Source organism: Acipenser ruthenus, chromosome 54 (genome assembly GCF_902713425.1).
Source record: "Acipenser ruthenus chromosome 54, fAciRut3.2 maternal haplotype, whole genome shotgun sequence".
Taxonomy (NCBI): domain Eukaryota; kingdom Metazoa; phylum Chordata; class Actinopteri; order Acipenseriformes; family Acipenseridae; genus Acipenser; species Acipenser ruthenus.
In genome coordinates, this window is record NC_081242.1 from 6,106,631 (window position 1) to 6,120,421 (window position 13,791).

Consider the following 13,791-nt stretch of genomic DNA (forward strand, 5'->3'; position numbering starts at 1 on the left):
TAGAGATAGAGAGATAGAGAGATAGAGATGGAGATAGAGATAGATGGATATAGAGAGATAGAAATAGATAGATATAGAGATAGATAGATAAACGACCAGTTAGATTGCTGGTAGTGAGGGCATGCAGGTGACAATGTAGTTTAAAAAAAGAAAAAGCACAAAGAGATTTAATTATTAGTATCATTTTTTGCTTAAAATCATAGCATTTGAATTATTGAAACACTAGTAACAGTCAGCGAAACTTTGACATCATAAAGCTCTATAACAAGACTACATATTCCTAATTCTTAAACTGATTCATTTATTTTACCCGACAGTTAATACAATTGTTTTAATTAAGATATTTTAAATATATATATATATATATATATATATATATATATATATATATATATAATTTACTTACACAATACTTACATTTTCCTAATTTAAAAAACAAAAAAAATCATAATACAGGTTAAATATTTGTATGCCCATCAGACTGTGTTAAACATCTTCCCTCACTGCAGCTGTGTAACAGTAAACCACTTGCAAATCTCACTTACTCCTCCTCGAGCTGTCTTCTACTCCACATTTGCTTATTTTCCCCTTATTTTTATGGATCTCCAGTAGATTTTTATTGAAGCTAGAAAATATATGTATATTTAAATACTGTAGTAAAATCATTCAAGGTAGATATTCCCTGCCATGTCGCATTTTAACCACTAGAGGTCTCTGGAAACGCGGTCAAATGGAATAAATATTAAATTATGCATACAGGCTGAGGTACTGCGCTTTTTATGGCGTTTTAAGCCATGTTTCCTCACTAAAGTAATTTGATAAAGTGTTATTTAAAACTAATTAAAATGTACCATTAATTAGATCCAGTGCTTAATTTGTGCCAGCACCTCTGGGCTTGACGAGGCACAGCCCTGGCATCTCTTCAGCTGTGAAAGTTAAAAATGTCATGAAACGTTTTGCTGTCCAATGCGTTTTCTTACAATTCTTGTCACAGTTTCATCCATTCTCAAAAAGGACTGTGACTCTATTGTCGTTTTTTTATACACAAATAAGCTTACTTGGTTTGAAAAACGTCTTGAACGAAACAAGCAAATTCCTATACTACTTGGTTTGACTGAAAGAGTCGTAGACAACAAGCTTCTATATGAAAACTGAACATCAACATACGCTGAACGAGGGCTTTCGTTTCTAGAGCCCCCTGCAAGCACAGTGTAATCAGCTGGACCCCTCCCCCCTCTCACTTTTTGTAAATTACAAGCTGGCCATAGTGAAATGCATTAAAATATCAGATTCATTTTAATAGAGCTCTAGCAAACAATACAGTTTAACTAGTATTGCAGGCATTCGCTATTGTCGCATTAACACAGGGCTGTAGTTAGGTTAGAGGCAGGAAGCAAAGCTGATTGCCTTCAATCAACAAAGATGTATGTTAATGAAACACAAAACACAGTTAACCACAGTCCACAGCTGCACTGTCAGCTTCTCAGGACATGACTGTGATAACAGTGACAGATCCCACCCCCCACCCCCCCAAAAAAAACATTTACAATTGCCTTTAATACCTCTTTAAAATCAGCATAGAAGTAGATTTGAAAATGTATGTTCCTTATTGTAGGTAAATGCATTGAACTGTGAGGCACACAGGGATATGTAATTCACAGGCATCTACTGTTTGTATTTTTATAAGAAATGTGCTTCTCTTCAGTAACAGTTAACAGGAATATGTAAGCATGTATGTAATTAATTGGAATGCACTATACTTGTATAATTAATAAACCTATATTCATATTATATTGGCACACTGTGGCTAGATTGTAAAACACTAATCTGTAAATGTAGTTTTGTCTTCATTTTCCAGAATATATATTCACTGCTGGCACTACACTTAAACAAGGCTCTTACAACTGAATTACTTTCCTCTGCCACATGCGTTAGGCCTCCACCTGTGCCCAATACCTGCTGCACAAGAAGTGATCAGTCAAAGTAAATCTAACATAATACTAGAGCTCAGAGGTCAGAGGTCACTGCTGCCACTTGGCATGATGTCACAGTACATCCACCATCTTGGTAAAGGAAGGACTTTCACATTATGAATAAATCTTAGGGAACAAAATGTTTTTAGACTGGAAAAAAATGCTTTAGAACATCCTCTAAAACTAAAAAAAATATTAAAACACAATTTTAAAGTGGATTAATAAAAAGCACACAAACCACAAGTAGCCAGTCTGAACTTCAGACGAACCTGTTTGAAGTGACTGAAGAGAAAGCTTCATTCGTTAATCTCCTTTTCTGTTACATTGCTGAGATGCACAAAAGAACCAAACACGTTTTATTAAAAAAATGAGACAATTTAACACCTCAAAATACTGCAGCAAATTAAATAAAATATACAGACGCATCTTCTGTTTAAGTTTTACGTTACAATATAGTATCCAACACAATATACATATTTTTTTTTTTTATCAAGCTTCTTACCTTGAAACTTTTCTCTTATTTTTCTTAAACGTTTATTATTTTTATTGCAAAAGCCTTCCGCTTAATACAGCAACACCGATTTACTAATTTGAGCGGGCTGAGTGATATTTACATAAACCGCGCGGGCGCTCACGAGCTGGAAAGTCCCTAGCCAATTGCGTTTCTGCATTCTTTCGTATTCTCGTGCACTGGACACACGTAATCATTTTTTAAAATTGAGAAATAGGGTTGATTATAAGAGTTATGGGGCACTGTGATCAGACGTTTCACTAATTTGTCTTATCGCTAGACTGTCCTGGTTCGCAGAGCTTAATGTGTAAAGAAAGAGGTGCCGGGTCGCGAGCAATGACAATAATAGCGTTCTTAAGAAGCGCGCATTCAAAATCATAACACGTTTATTTGAAAGAGTATTGTACGTACTGGTGCTAGATTTTATAAACACGTATTCTACATCATATACAAACGAGTAATATGTGCAGAAAAATACATTAAAGGCAACCACAGGACAAAAAAAAACACAAATACGCCTGTATGCATATCCACGTAACCCGTAGGGCAGAGAGGACAGTGCCACCCGCTCTTTGGTGGGGGGTGAGACGGGACGATGTGTGTTTGGTCCATCCATTTTTCTTTGTATTTGCAATATGATTCAATGTTTTGTTATGGTTACTGTTTAAAATTAAATAAAAAGTGGAAAGGCATTCAGGCGACTCCAGAAGGCCGACATTGATAATAAAAAAGATACACCGCACCCTACACAAACATTGGTTTGATCCATGGTCCGCGCTGTTGTGATAATTTAGAGCGCGTTTTAAAACGCTATCAGTGCCGTGAATCCAACAGAACCCGCAGTTGATTGCAAAAAATAGAAAAATTCTATTTAGGCTACATAGTTGTTAGCTTGTTTGTTTCTCTTCTCTGTTAATTAAATTATATTTCTAACAGCAACCAGAATTATCCCGGGTTTAAAAGGGGACTTTTTCGACCTGAAAAAAGAAACAAGTACCAGGGGTCACAAATGGAGATTAGATAAAGGGGCATTCAGAACAGAAAATAGGAGGCACTTTTTTACACAGAGAATTGTGAGGGTCTGGAATCAACTCTCTGGTAATGTTGTTGAAGCTGACACCCTGGGATCCTTCAAGAAGCTGCTTGATGAGATTCTGGGATCAATAAGCTACCAAACGAGCAAGATGGGCTGAATGGCCTCCTCTTGTTTGTAAACTTTCTTATGTTCTTCTTATTATTCTTGAATTAGCAGCTCTTTAGTGGGCCTCAAATTTATCCGTGTTGTTATGGTTACCAAACTAGTCTCCCTTTCTCATTCTGGGTATATATATTTTTGAAGGTGCAGCACAATTATCATTAATTCAAGAAAGGGGCCCTGGTTGTCAAGAGACCAGGCCAGCTGACTTTTAGAAGGACACTGGATCCAATGAGTCTCTTCTGTTCCAACAGTATTACCTGCAGCACTTACAGTCGGGTGCAAATGTATTCAAACTCCTCAGGGCCTTATCGAGCAATGCATTCTGCAATTTTGAATACTGACTTGGGATACTGTTTTAAATTCTGTGTGTTTTTTTCTTTTGGCACAGTTCTGTGCATGGATAACATTTTGAATTTATTTTGCTGTTGGGTCGTTAACGAGGAATTTTACACACTGCTACAATATGTATGTCCTGTATTACAGTTAACATGTCGTCTCTTTAATTTTGGCAAGTGGTATTTTCAGAATCCTATCGTTCTGAATTAAAATACTAATGTTGAAATTATAGTACTGTACCAACAAAACCAATACATCTAAATGGAAGCCTACTTATTTTAAAACAGTCCTTTCAGATATGTATTTTTTAATGCCCAATGAGAAAAGCTACTTTGTTTTGTTCATGTCTGGACTGTGAGGCTGGATTTCAAAGATAATACTACAGCAGAGTGGCTAAGCATTACAGGGTTAAGCAGAGGGTGGGGTAACACAGACAACAAATCCACCACAAAAAGTCACGGGACGAATTATTATTATTATTATTTTTTACATGCCAGTTTTATTTATGAACTCGTTGATGTTTTTTAAGGTTTCCTAACAGATTAAAATTTTTCCCGCATTCCGTACAGTGAAACGGTTTCTCTCCCGTATGAACTCGCTGGTGAATTTTAAAGCTATTTAAATGTCGGAAACTCTTCCCACAATCTGGACAGCGTAGCGGTTTCTCTCCCGTGTGAATTCTCTGGTGGATTTTAAGATTGTAGAAATCCCTAAAGCTCTTCCCACACTCCGTACAGGAATGCGGTTTCGCTCCAGTGTGACTTCCCAGATGCTTTTTAAGGTCGTTTATCTTCTTGAAATTCTTCCCACATTCTATACAGCGATACGGCTTCACGTCCGTGTGAGTTCGTAAGTGCCGTTTGAGCGATTTTAAGAGACTGAAACACTTTCCACATTCAGCACACTGATGGAAGTTGCCAGCAGTTTGTGAATGGTTATCAGATACTGGATTCACTGTCGAACCATTTCTTGATTGTAAGGAGGGATGTATTTGGATGGGGTGTTTAAATGGAGTGGGACCCATCTCAGTCTCCTCTTCAGTATTGGGACCCATGCTGTTACTTAATACAGCTTCTGGGGTCTCCTCTTTAATGTGGATTAATCCCAGTTCACTGATATCCTTTGCAAACTGCACAGGTTCTAGGTCAGCAGGCTCCTCCTTAATGTGTACAGGTTCTAAAACTTCCTGTTTTATGTTGACAGCCTGCATCTTTACTGCTGGGTTTAAACCAAGGTAAGCTAGTTGGTTTTCAGCAGCCCTGTACTGGAATAAAAAAACATAATTCAGGATTTTACAATGTCTTTGTATATATTGCACATATTCACCATACATACATGCAATGGGAAGTATCGATTTTGAACAATATGCTTTGAACTTTATGGTTTTTGTTCTGATATGAACGAAAACCACAATCCAAACCCAACTGTATAAATGGGTAATTGTATGTAAAAAATAATGTGATATCTTGTAACAATTGTAAGCCACCCTGGATAAGGGTGTCTGCTAAGAAATAAATAATAATAATAATAATAATAATAATAATAATAATAATAATAATAATAATAATAATAAATGGAGGAATAAGAAGGGTACATCCATCCATCCGTTCCCATGGCGTTGCTATTGTAAAAAAACGTAGTTGAATAGATAGAAAAGAGTTAACTTTCCAGGTAACATTAGCATTTTTGTTTCGTTTTATTAATAAATTTGGTGGCACTTTATGAAGTAAACACTCTTGAATTAACATTAATGTTTAAATAAAAAAAGATGGTATGTATTCATTAGTGCTGGGACGATCACTGCATTTTCATGTTCAGATATTCACTTATAAAAGGCATGTCGTATGCAGACAGGCTAAAAGAATTGAATCTATTCAGTCTTGAACAAAGAAGACTATGCGGCGATCTGATTCAAACATTAAAAATCCTAAAAGGTTTAGACAATGTCGACCCAGGGGGCTTTTTTGACCTGAAAAAAAAAACAAGGACCAGGGGTCACAAATGGAGATTAGATAAAGGGGCATTCAGAACAGAAAACAGGAGGCACTTTTCTACACAGAGAATTGTGAGGGTCTGGAACCAACTCCCTAGTAATGTTGTTGAAGCTGACACCCTGGGATCCTTCAAGAAGCTGCTTGATGAGATTCTGGGATCAATAAGCTACTAACAACCAAACGAGCAAGATGGACCGAATGGCCTCCTCTCGTTTGTAAACTTTATGTTCTTATAATTTAAATATTCGTTTGTTTTCAAAGTAATAAAAGCCATTATATTAATGTGAACGCAGGTAGAGATGCTAGCAGCAGGGGGCGTGGCCCTTGTGTGTGTGCCTTTATTTTACAAAAAACAGAAAAATATCCGAGGATTAAAGAATACGTTGTGTAGGTCTTACTTTACCCCAGTGAATGAACTACAAAACAAAGGATGCCAAATAGCAGCTCAAGTCAAACGTTGTTATTCCCGAAATAAATAGAACATAAAGCTGACACCTGATAGGATAATAATTCAAGAGGTATGTCTTCCGGATACATAGCATTAACCAAATATATCATTTTTGTTTTTGGAAATACCGTCCCAAAAAATGTTTTTTTTTTTCCAACTTCAGAACGTTACCTTTGCTGTTTAAACTGCCTGGCGTTCAGCACAGGAGACAAACTCGTAATTCAAATTCAAAATATTTAGATTTTGTCAATAAGCTTTGTAGGAAAAATGTAACTATAGTAAGTGCACTCGAAAGCTTACTGCTAAAAGTAAAACACCTTATTTTTAAAATAAAAATATTAGTTTACCACTGTACTTATTTAAAATCGCCGTTTTTAAAATGTATTTTAAAAATGACATTATACCGTGGTGTGAAGATAACTGCGGTATATTTTTTGTTGGTTATTAACATTGTGAACAATGCCTTCGTCACAGTATTAACGCTTTGAAATGCGCTGCTATTACAAGCATTACAGTACATCTGCACGCCGCCTCCACTCAGCAGAACATTGGTAAATAACTCATTTTACTGCATGTATATTTTATAATCCCGACACTTACATTTAAACCATCATTCTCTAATAGTGAAAAGTATTGCATCTGTTTTTTTTTTAAATCCCCTTTGAAGTGGACGGTTGTGGGACATGTCTCCAATTCCTAATGGACAGATTGATTCGTGACGTCAACAGCCAAAGCAGGGCACCTTAAGAAACACACATGGAGCAAGCACACAATTAAAAGAAAGAAAAAATTATACCCTACCGTTATTATCTAGTAAATAAAAAGTAGCTGCAGATTCTGCAAATCTGGGTAAACAGCAGGATTTTCCTGTGTGAGTCACAGGAATTACCCTACTATTATTATCTAGTAAATAAAAAGTAGCTGCAATCTCTCTCTCTCATGTTCTGCAAATGTGGGTAAACAGCAGGATTTTCCTGTGTGAGTCACAGGAATTACACTCGGTGTGTTTGTAACCACAAGGATGATTAATATTGTGCACAGTAATGCATGTATTAAGCATATTTGTATAATGTCTAAATGTGGTTAGCTACAATGATTGAGGAGTGGTCTAAAATGAAGTATTTTGAGATTTATACGATATAGGCGATACATAAATGGGAAATTAAATAAAGTCAACATGTTTGCAGAAATATATGTTTGGGGCCACTTTCCTGCTCCCAGGCAGAATATCTCTCTGTAAACTCTTCATGTTGCATTCACAAGTCAATCTGTGTGTCATTACTGTATAATACATGGATGAAGGCTATATTTGCATCCTGAGCCATTCAAAAAAGGCATAAAACCACAGTAGTGACGTCAAGAAGTGATGAGTCCTCTCTAGAGGAAAATATACTTGAACTTTGACCCATTCGACTCCTCTAGACCGTCGCTTTCAATTCAAACACAAAATGTTTCGTTTTCAATCACACGACAACACAGAAATGTTCATTAATGATCAACAAAATGAGAATACGTTTAAAAAATATGATGTAAACTGACACGTGTATCTCAGCGAAACTGGAGAGGAACGGGAAATTAAAACAAGGTAAAGGCAATCATCCAAATACAGCTGAAGCACTAACGGATAATGACACAGAACGTCTGTACAGCACTGAAACAAGGTTTTTAAAAAAAACAACTGTGCTGCTGAACCTCGTCTTCTTTAATATTAGCATCACAAGGGCACCCGTGGATTATAAAAATTAATAGATGGGCCTCTTCAGTGAGTCACAGGAAAACAATTCCACCTGGGGTTTGTGTGACAGATATTTTTATAAACTGTAACAGAAACCCGAGATATAACTGTTTTCCTGTAACTCACTGAAGAGACCCATCTATTATTCTATATATAATATTACTATCGCCTAAATACAACGTGAATAATCCATCTCTCTCTCGGAGTTCTCCTCGTTGTTCAGGACTCAGGAGTCCATCCCAAATATGTCTTAAAATAATGTCCAACCGTCACACGAAGCTATTAGAACATCACCCGCGCTCACGTTTAAACATGTCTCCGCCCACACAAGACAACCAACGAATCACTGACGACCAGCTGGAGCGACAGCCAATCCCAGAGGCGATGAAAACGGTTCTATTCTAGCTCGAGGTTTGACCAGTCGATTTGATTGGCTGTTTGGCTGTCTTCTGATTTATACTCATGAATATGCATTTCAGTTCTATTAATATGATTGCCCAGTTGGGAGTCTCCTTGCAAATCGCAGCCCTGAACTCGACACAACCCTCAACTCCACTAGCTGCTTGCCAATCGGGCACCGTCTGAAATAAACCTTCAAGTATCCCAATGGCTTCAAATGCAAAAGTCAAATGCATCTAAATACACCAGAACAGAGTTTTCTGGTTTGGGGGTTTATTTTTGAGAGCTATCTGCACACAACGAAGGATGCAAAGCGTTTTATTTTGCGGGAAAGCAAATTATAAAAGGACCTAAATAAAGAATTATTAGTATAATTTGCACCGAGGCCCGTGCCTCTAGCTGGCTCCGGCTGCAAGTTCATTCAATCCACACAGTGCCTGTCATTAAGAAACACAGACTCAAGTTGGGACAGGCCGGGAAACGCTTGTTCTCCTCCTGTAACCAAAAATGAACGCTCTTCTTTGGTGTGACGTCACATCCGCGGTGATTGTTGCTAGGCGGTTCCAAACAAACAGGCGAGTGTAAGAGTAATTAGTGCGTTTTAAAACATCTGTGCAATTGTATAGTAAGAGAATAATGAAAAAATGCAGTCCGAACACCATGAGACGTCCATTTCACATCTAAGCCATTCTAGATTGCGTGGCGACATTAATCATTCAGAAACAATTAAGCTTGTTACTAATTAATGTATCTATTGTTCGGGTCTGCTCTTTGCGATAGAGTATTGGAAATCTGCTTCACGAAAACAAGAATATCAAATTAACAAAGGCTTACCACTCAAAACACGTATTACAATATTCTGAGGTAATGTGTCCATACGGAGAACAACTAAGTGAAACTGTTAATTTATAGCAGACTAATACATCGGTGACCGCTATTGCACGTCTTTCTCAATAATATTATCTACTATCATTATTCTTGTTAAAAAATTGATTTTTAAAGCATTTTATATCAAACGATAAAGTCTGAGAAACAGCCGTAAGTTTTAGCCTTCATAACGGCATTAACTTTGGCTTTCAAGACACCAAGTGTACCATCATATAAGAATGATTGAAATTCCCCTCATTTGAAGGAGTTCTCTCCCTTTTTAATTCGTTGTTCTTCCAAAACATTGACAGCGTAATGTTGTTGGTACAGTTGTGTTATTTAATTTATATTTCCCCAAACGTTTTAACATAACAATGTACTAATAGAAACGGTAACTGTACAAACGTAATGTATATCAAAATACGGAGAGTTGAAATACAAAGCAAAAAATAAAATAAACTATATATGACACACACATTAAAAAAAACAAAACAAAACATAGTACTATATCCAGAACAACACACAGACACATGAATACAGTAAATATAAATCTATGGCTAACGGGTGACCTTATTTCAAGCATACTGGTTTAAGTTATTTTGCTTCAAAAATGTAACCCCGGTTCCCTGAAAGAGAAGATGACCGCCAAACCATACTTTTGGGAAAGTATACCAAAGCCGTCACGAGGGAGAATGAGCGGACAGCACATGAGGGACATCTCGATACCGCCATCTAGTGTTGGTGGTGAGAGCGTGCAACCTCAAGGACCCTGTGCCTATTGAAGGCATAGAGGGATCTACGACATTAAGTCGGTAGAACCTGGTAAATATACACGGGGTAGTTCAGCTAGTGAAACCCTGTCCACAATCCAATGGGACAGTCTCTGCTTACAGAGGGCGTGACCTGGGGTCACCATGACAGATGAAGAGCTGGTCAGACTGACGCAGTGTTCTCGTTCTATCCACATAGCATCTCAATGCCCGAACCAAGCATAGGGAATTCAATCTCCTATCCGACTCCTCTGCCAAGGGACCAACAAACCCTGTTATTTATTTAATTGATCTTAAATGATTAATTCATTAAATTAGTCTTATCTATACAGAACACGATCACCTGGCCAGGTTTCTGTCACTCAGTTAATTGCAGCACGCAGCAAAATTCCTTATGCTGTTGTGATGAAGCCAATGCTACAAGTTCACTCCCATCAATATACACAACTGAGTAACACTTTCAATGAAGTGTCTCTAATGTGTATTTACACAGCAGTGACTTAGTAAACATGTGCACTTACACATCATTACAATGCTATCATGCATCCTTACAATGGACTTAACGTGTAAATCTGAATGGAAAGTGTTACAAAGTACTGAAATACAGGACAATGCAGATATTACCATTGTCATTTACAACCGCAACATTGCAAATGCTAGGAGGCTTTTGAGAGTTTGCTAAGTGTGATTTACAGCACCTCCACACACTGCAGTTCTCATCTCCTGACAGTAGATGGCAGTGTCTCCTTCAGAATGGCAGCACTGGAACAGAACAAAGTTCAATGTGAAAACACTGCAGGCTGTGTATTACTGGGCTCCAGAGTAACAGTGAGAGCAGCCTGCTGTGCTTCCCTGCAAAACAGATTCACACTCCCCCACCTAATCAGCTCACTGCAGCATGGATGTGTGGAAGACTGCATGTGTGCAGCATGGATTTATGCACGGAATATCTGCATTGAATGCATTTCTCCAGATCTCTTACATGCAGGATCAAGGAGATGGAATTAAAACAGTTTACTTGTGAATTCTTAAAAGAAATATTGACAAAAGCTTCTTTCCTAAAATCAATAAGGGGTGTATATTTCAAGCCTGATGCCTGTGCCAGTTACCCTTTAAACAATGATCTGTGTGAATCAATCAGGGCCCAGGTGTTTGCTAATAATCTGTGCTAATGGGCTGATTGTTCTGTTAGTGCTCAATACACAGTCTAGGCTGAGTCTAAACTGACACATGGGACGGAATTAAAGATGAGAAAATCCCTCCTTGAAATACTCAAGGTCCTGATTAGAAATGAGAAATGATCAATTATAAAACACATGGCTTCAGTTGATGAGAATAATCAGATTTCTTTGACACATTTCTTTCCCTTGTAGAGGGATTCCAGTGTGCAGTGTTTCTGGGAGTCAGCAATATAAACAAGCTGCTTTAAATAATGCAGAGAAACGTATGCAAATGTCCAGGGCTTCACTTCCTATTTAACTCTGCTGCAGTGCAGATAGGAGCAGGAGGAGAGGTAGCCTGTCTGCTGGTTACAACACTTTCTTCTTTCAATAACCACAATACTGCAGTACAATGGGGATTTTAACAGCTCTCTGTATAATAATGACAGCTCTATCAAGTAAGTATCTGACACTTGTGGAAATTAGCCTGCATTGATTCTGTATATTACTTGATGTTTTAGCACTAGTTACTGTACGTTGTTTGCTTTTTTCCTCAAGGTGTCCGGTCTGATGTAGTGTTGACTGAGTCCGGACCAGCAGTTATAAAGCCTGGAGAGTCCCATAAACTGTCCTGTCCTCTGGATTCACATTCAGCAGCTACTACATGAGCTGGGTTCGGCAAGCTCCTGGAAAGGGTCTGGAATGGGTGGCTTATGTTTATAGCAGCAGCACATCCTATGCCCCGTCTGTTCAGGGAAGATTCACCATCTCCAGAGACGATTCCAACAGCATGCTGTATTTACAAATGAACAGCCTGAAGACTGAAGACACTGCCGTGTATTACTGTGCTCGAGAGCCACAGTGATGAAGTGCAATGCAGGACTCGTACAAAAACTATTCCATTAGATACATGTGCATAGAAAGAGGAAGTGTGACTGGTAACTGGTATTCTGGTCTCTACATGCTCCTGATGAATTCACACTGTGATAAATGTGTTTCATGAAAATAAAATGAAGAGAGACGCTGTTCTGCTTTGATACTTACCCTAATATTGAATTAAAATGTCACTGCTGTATTTATTTTGAAGTGATAATCAATATGTATAATTCCACTATTGTAACAGAAATGGGAATTTTCACAGGGAACGACATATTACACAACAATGGGAACGTTTCACTGAAATCATGAAAACTGTGATAACCATGAAAAAAATACAGCCTTACTTATATGGTACTGTGAAAGAGTGGGGCGGTCTGCTGTGAGAGAAACAGAGAGACGGAGCGACAGAGATACAGGACCTGTGTGATGAAGGGCCTTATAGGCCAGCAGGAGAATTTTAAAAGTAATCCTGAACTTTACAGGGAGCCAGTGCAGCTGGGAAGATTGGGGTGATGTGATCATGTATTTTCCACCTGATAAGGATCCCAGCAACGGCACGGGCAGCAGTGTGGAGTAGTGGTTAGGGCTCTGGACTCCTTACTGGAGGGTCGTGGGTTCAATCCCAGGTTGGGGACACTGCTGCTGTACTCTTAAGCAAGGTACTTTACCTAGATTGCTCCAATAAAAACCCCACTGTATAAATGGGTAATTGTATGTAAGAATAACATGATATCTTGTAACAATTGTAAGTTACCCTGGATAAGGGCATCTGCTAAGAAATTAATAAATAATAATATGTATCTTTTGAAGGTATTATTAATTTTAGTGTCTTAGATTAACTATGTAGACCATTTATGCTTTCAAAGACTTCTTTTTTGTAAACGGAAGAGATTGAATTATTTTAACCTGTCCTCCTAGCTCATGTCACTGAGTCCTGGGATCAGCCTACCTGCTCTTCTCTGTACTTTCTCAAGTGCAATGATGCTTTTTTTTCGGTGGGGTTCTAACTAGGGCATTGTATAATCTTATTATAACCTCTCTAGACTTGTATTCCCCGCCTTTTGCAAAATAGCCTAACATTCTAGTACCATTGACACTCACCTGAGCATGGAGACCTCAGTCTGAATTATAGAACACTCATTTTGTGTAGCTCTTGTTTTAATAAAACATGTCCATACAGATATGAAAAATGTTGGCCCATAGCTTTGTCCTTAAGAGCTCATTAGCAGCCTCTGTGTTGGCAGAATATGTGAAACATAAAAACAACGAAACTAATGAATGATTAACTCAGGCCCGCCTTCCCCTTAAGCAAGGGCTGAAAAATGATTCAATTGTTAATTAATGGGTAGATCTTTCTATTCAGAAAGACAACAAGGAGGGAGGGTAGTTTGGGTTATCACCTCACATATCTGTATATACTGTATATTTAAAAATGACTAAGATACTCTGTTCTAGGTTGACAGTGACAGATGAGGCTTGTGTAATTGCAGTGTGGGATTGAGTGACAAACAAACAAGTCAT

At 37.9% G+C, this 13,791-nt stretch overlaps 1 protein-coding gene and 1 long non-coding RNA gene across 3 annotated transcripts; one reads left to right on the top strand and one right to left on the bottom strand.

Moving 5' to 3' along the window:
* Positions 1-4,371: 4,371 nt before the first annotated feature.
* Positions 4,372-7,346, bottom strand: LOC131723273 (gastrula zinc finger protein XlCGF49.1-like). Of its 2 annotated transcripts, none has more exons than XM_059016918.1 (2): positions 7,262-7,346; positions 4,372-5,277 (listed from the first exon to the last, which is right to left on the bottom strand). In XM_059016918.1, the coding sequence occupies exon 2, from the start codon at positions 5,226-5,228 to the stop codon at positions 4,518-4,520; it is 711 nt and encodes a 236-aa protein (XP_058872901.1). In that variant the 5' UTR covers positions 5,229-5,277; positions 7,262-7,346; the 3' UTR covers positions 4,372-4,517. The 2 variants fall into 2 exon arrangements, with proteins under 2 accessions (XP_058872901.1, XP_058872900.1); XM_059016917.1 differs by having other exon boundaries at positions 4,372-5,282.
* Positions 7,347-11,709: 4,363 nt separating this feature from the next.
* LOC131723283 (uncharacterized) lies at positions 11,710-13,075 on the top strand. Its single transcript, XR_009320199.1, has 2 exons — positions 11,710-11,849; positions 11,950-13,075. It is a non-coding gene; the product is annotated as an uncharacterized LOC131723283 (long non-coding RNA).
* Positions 13,076-13,791: the final 716 nt, after the last annotated feature.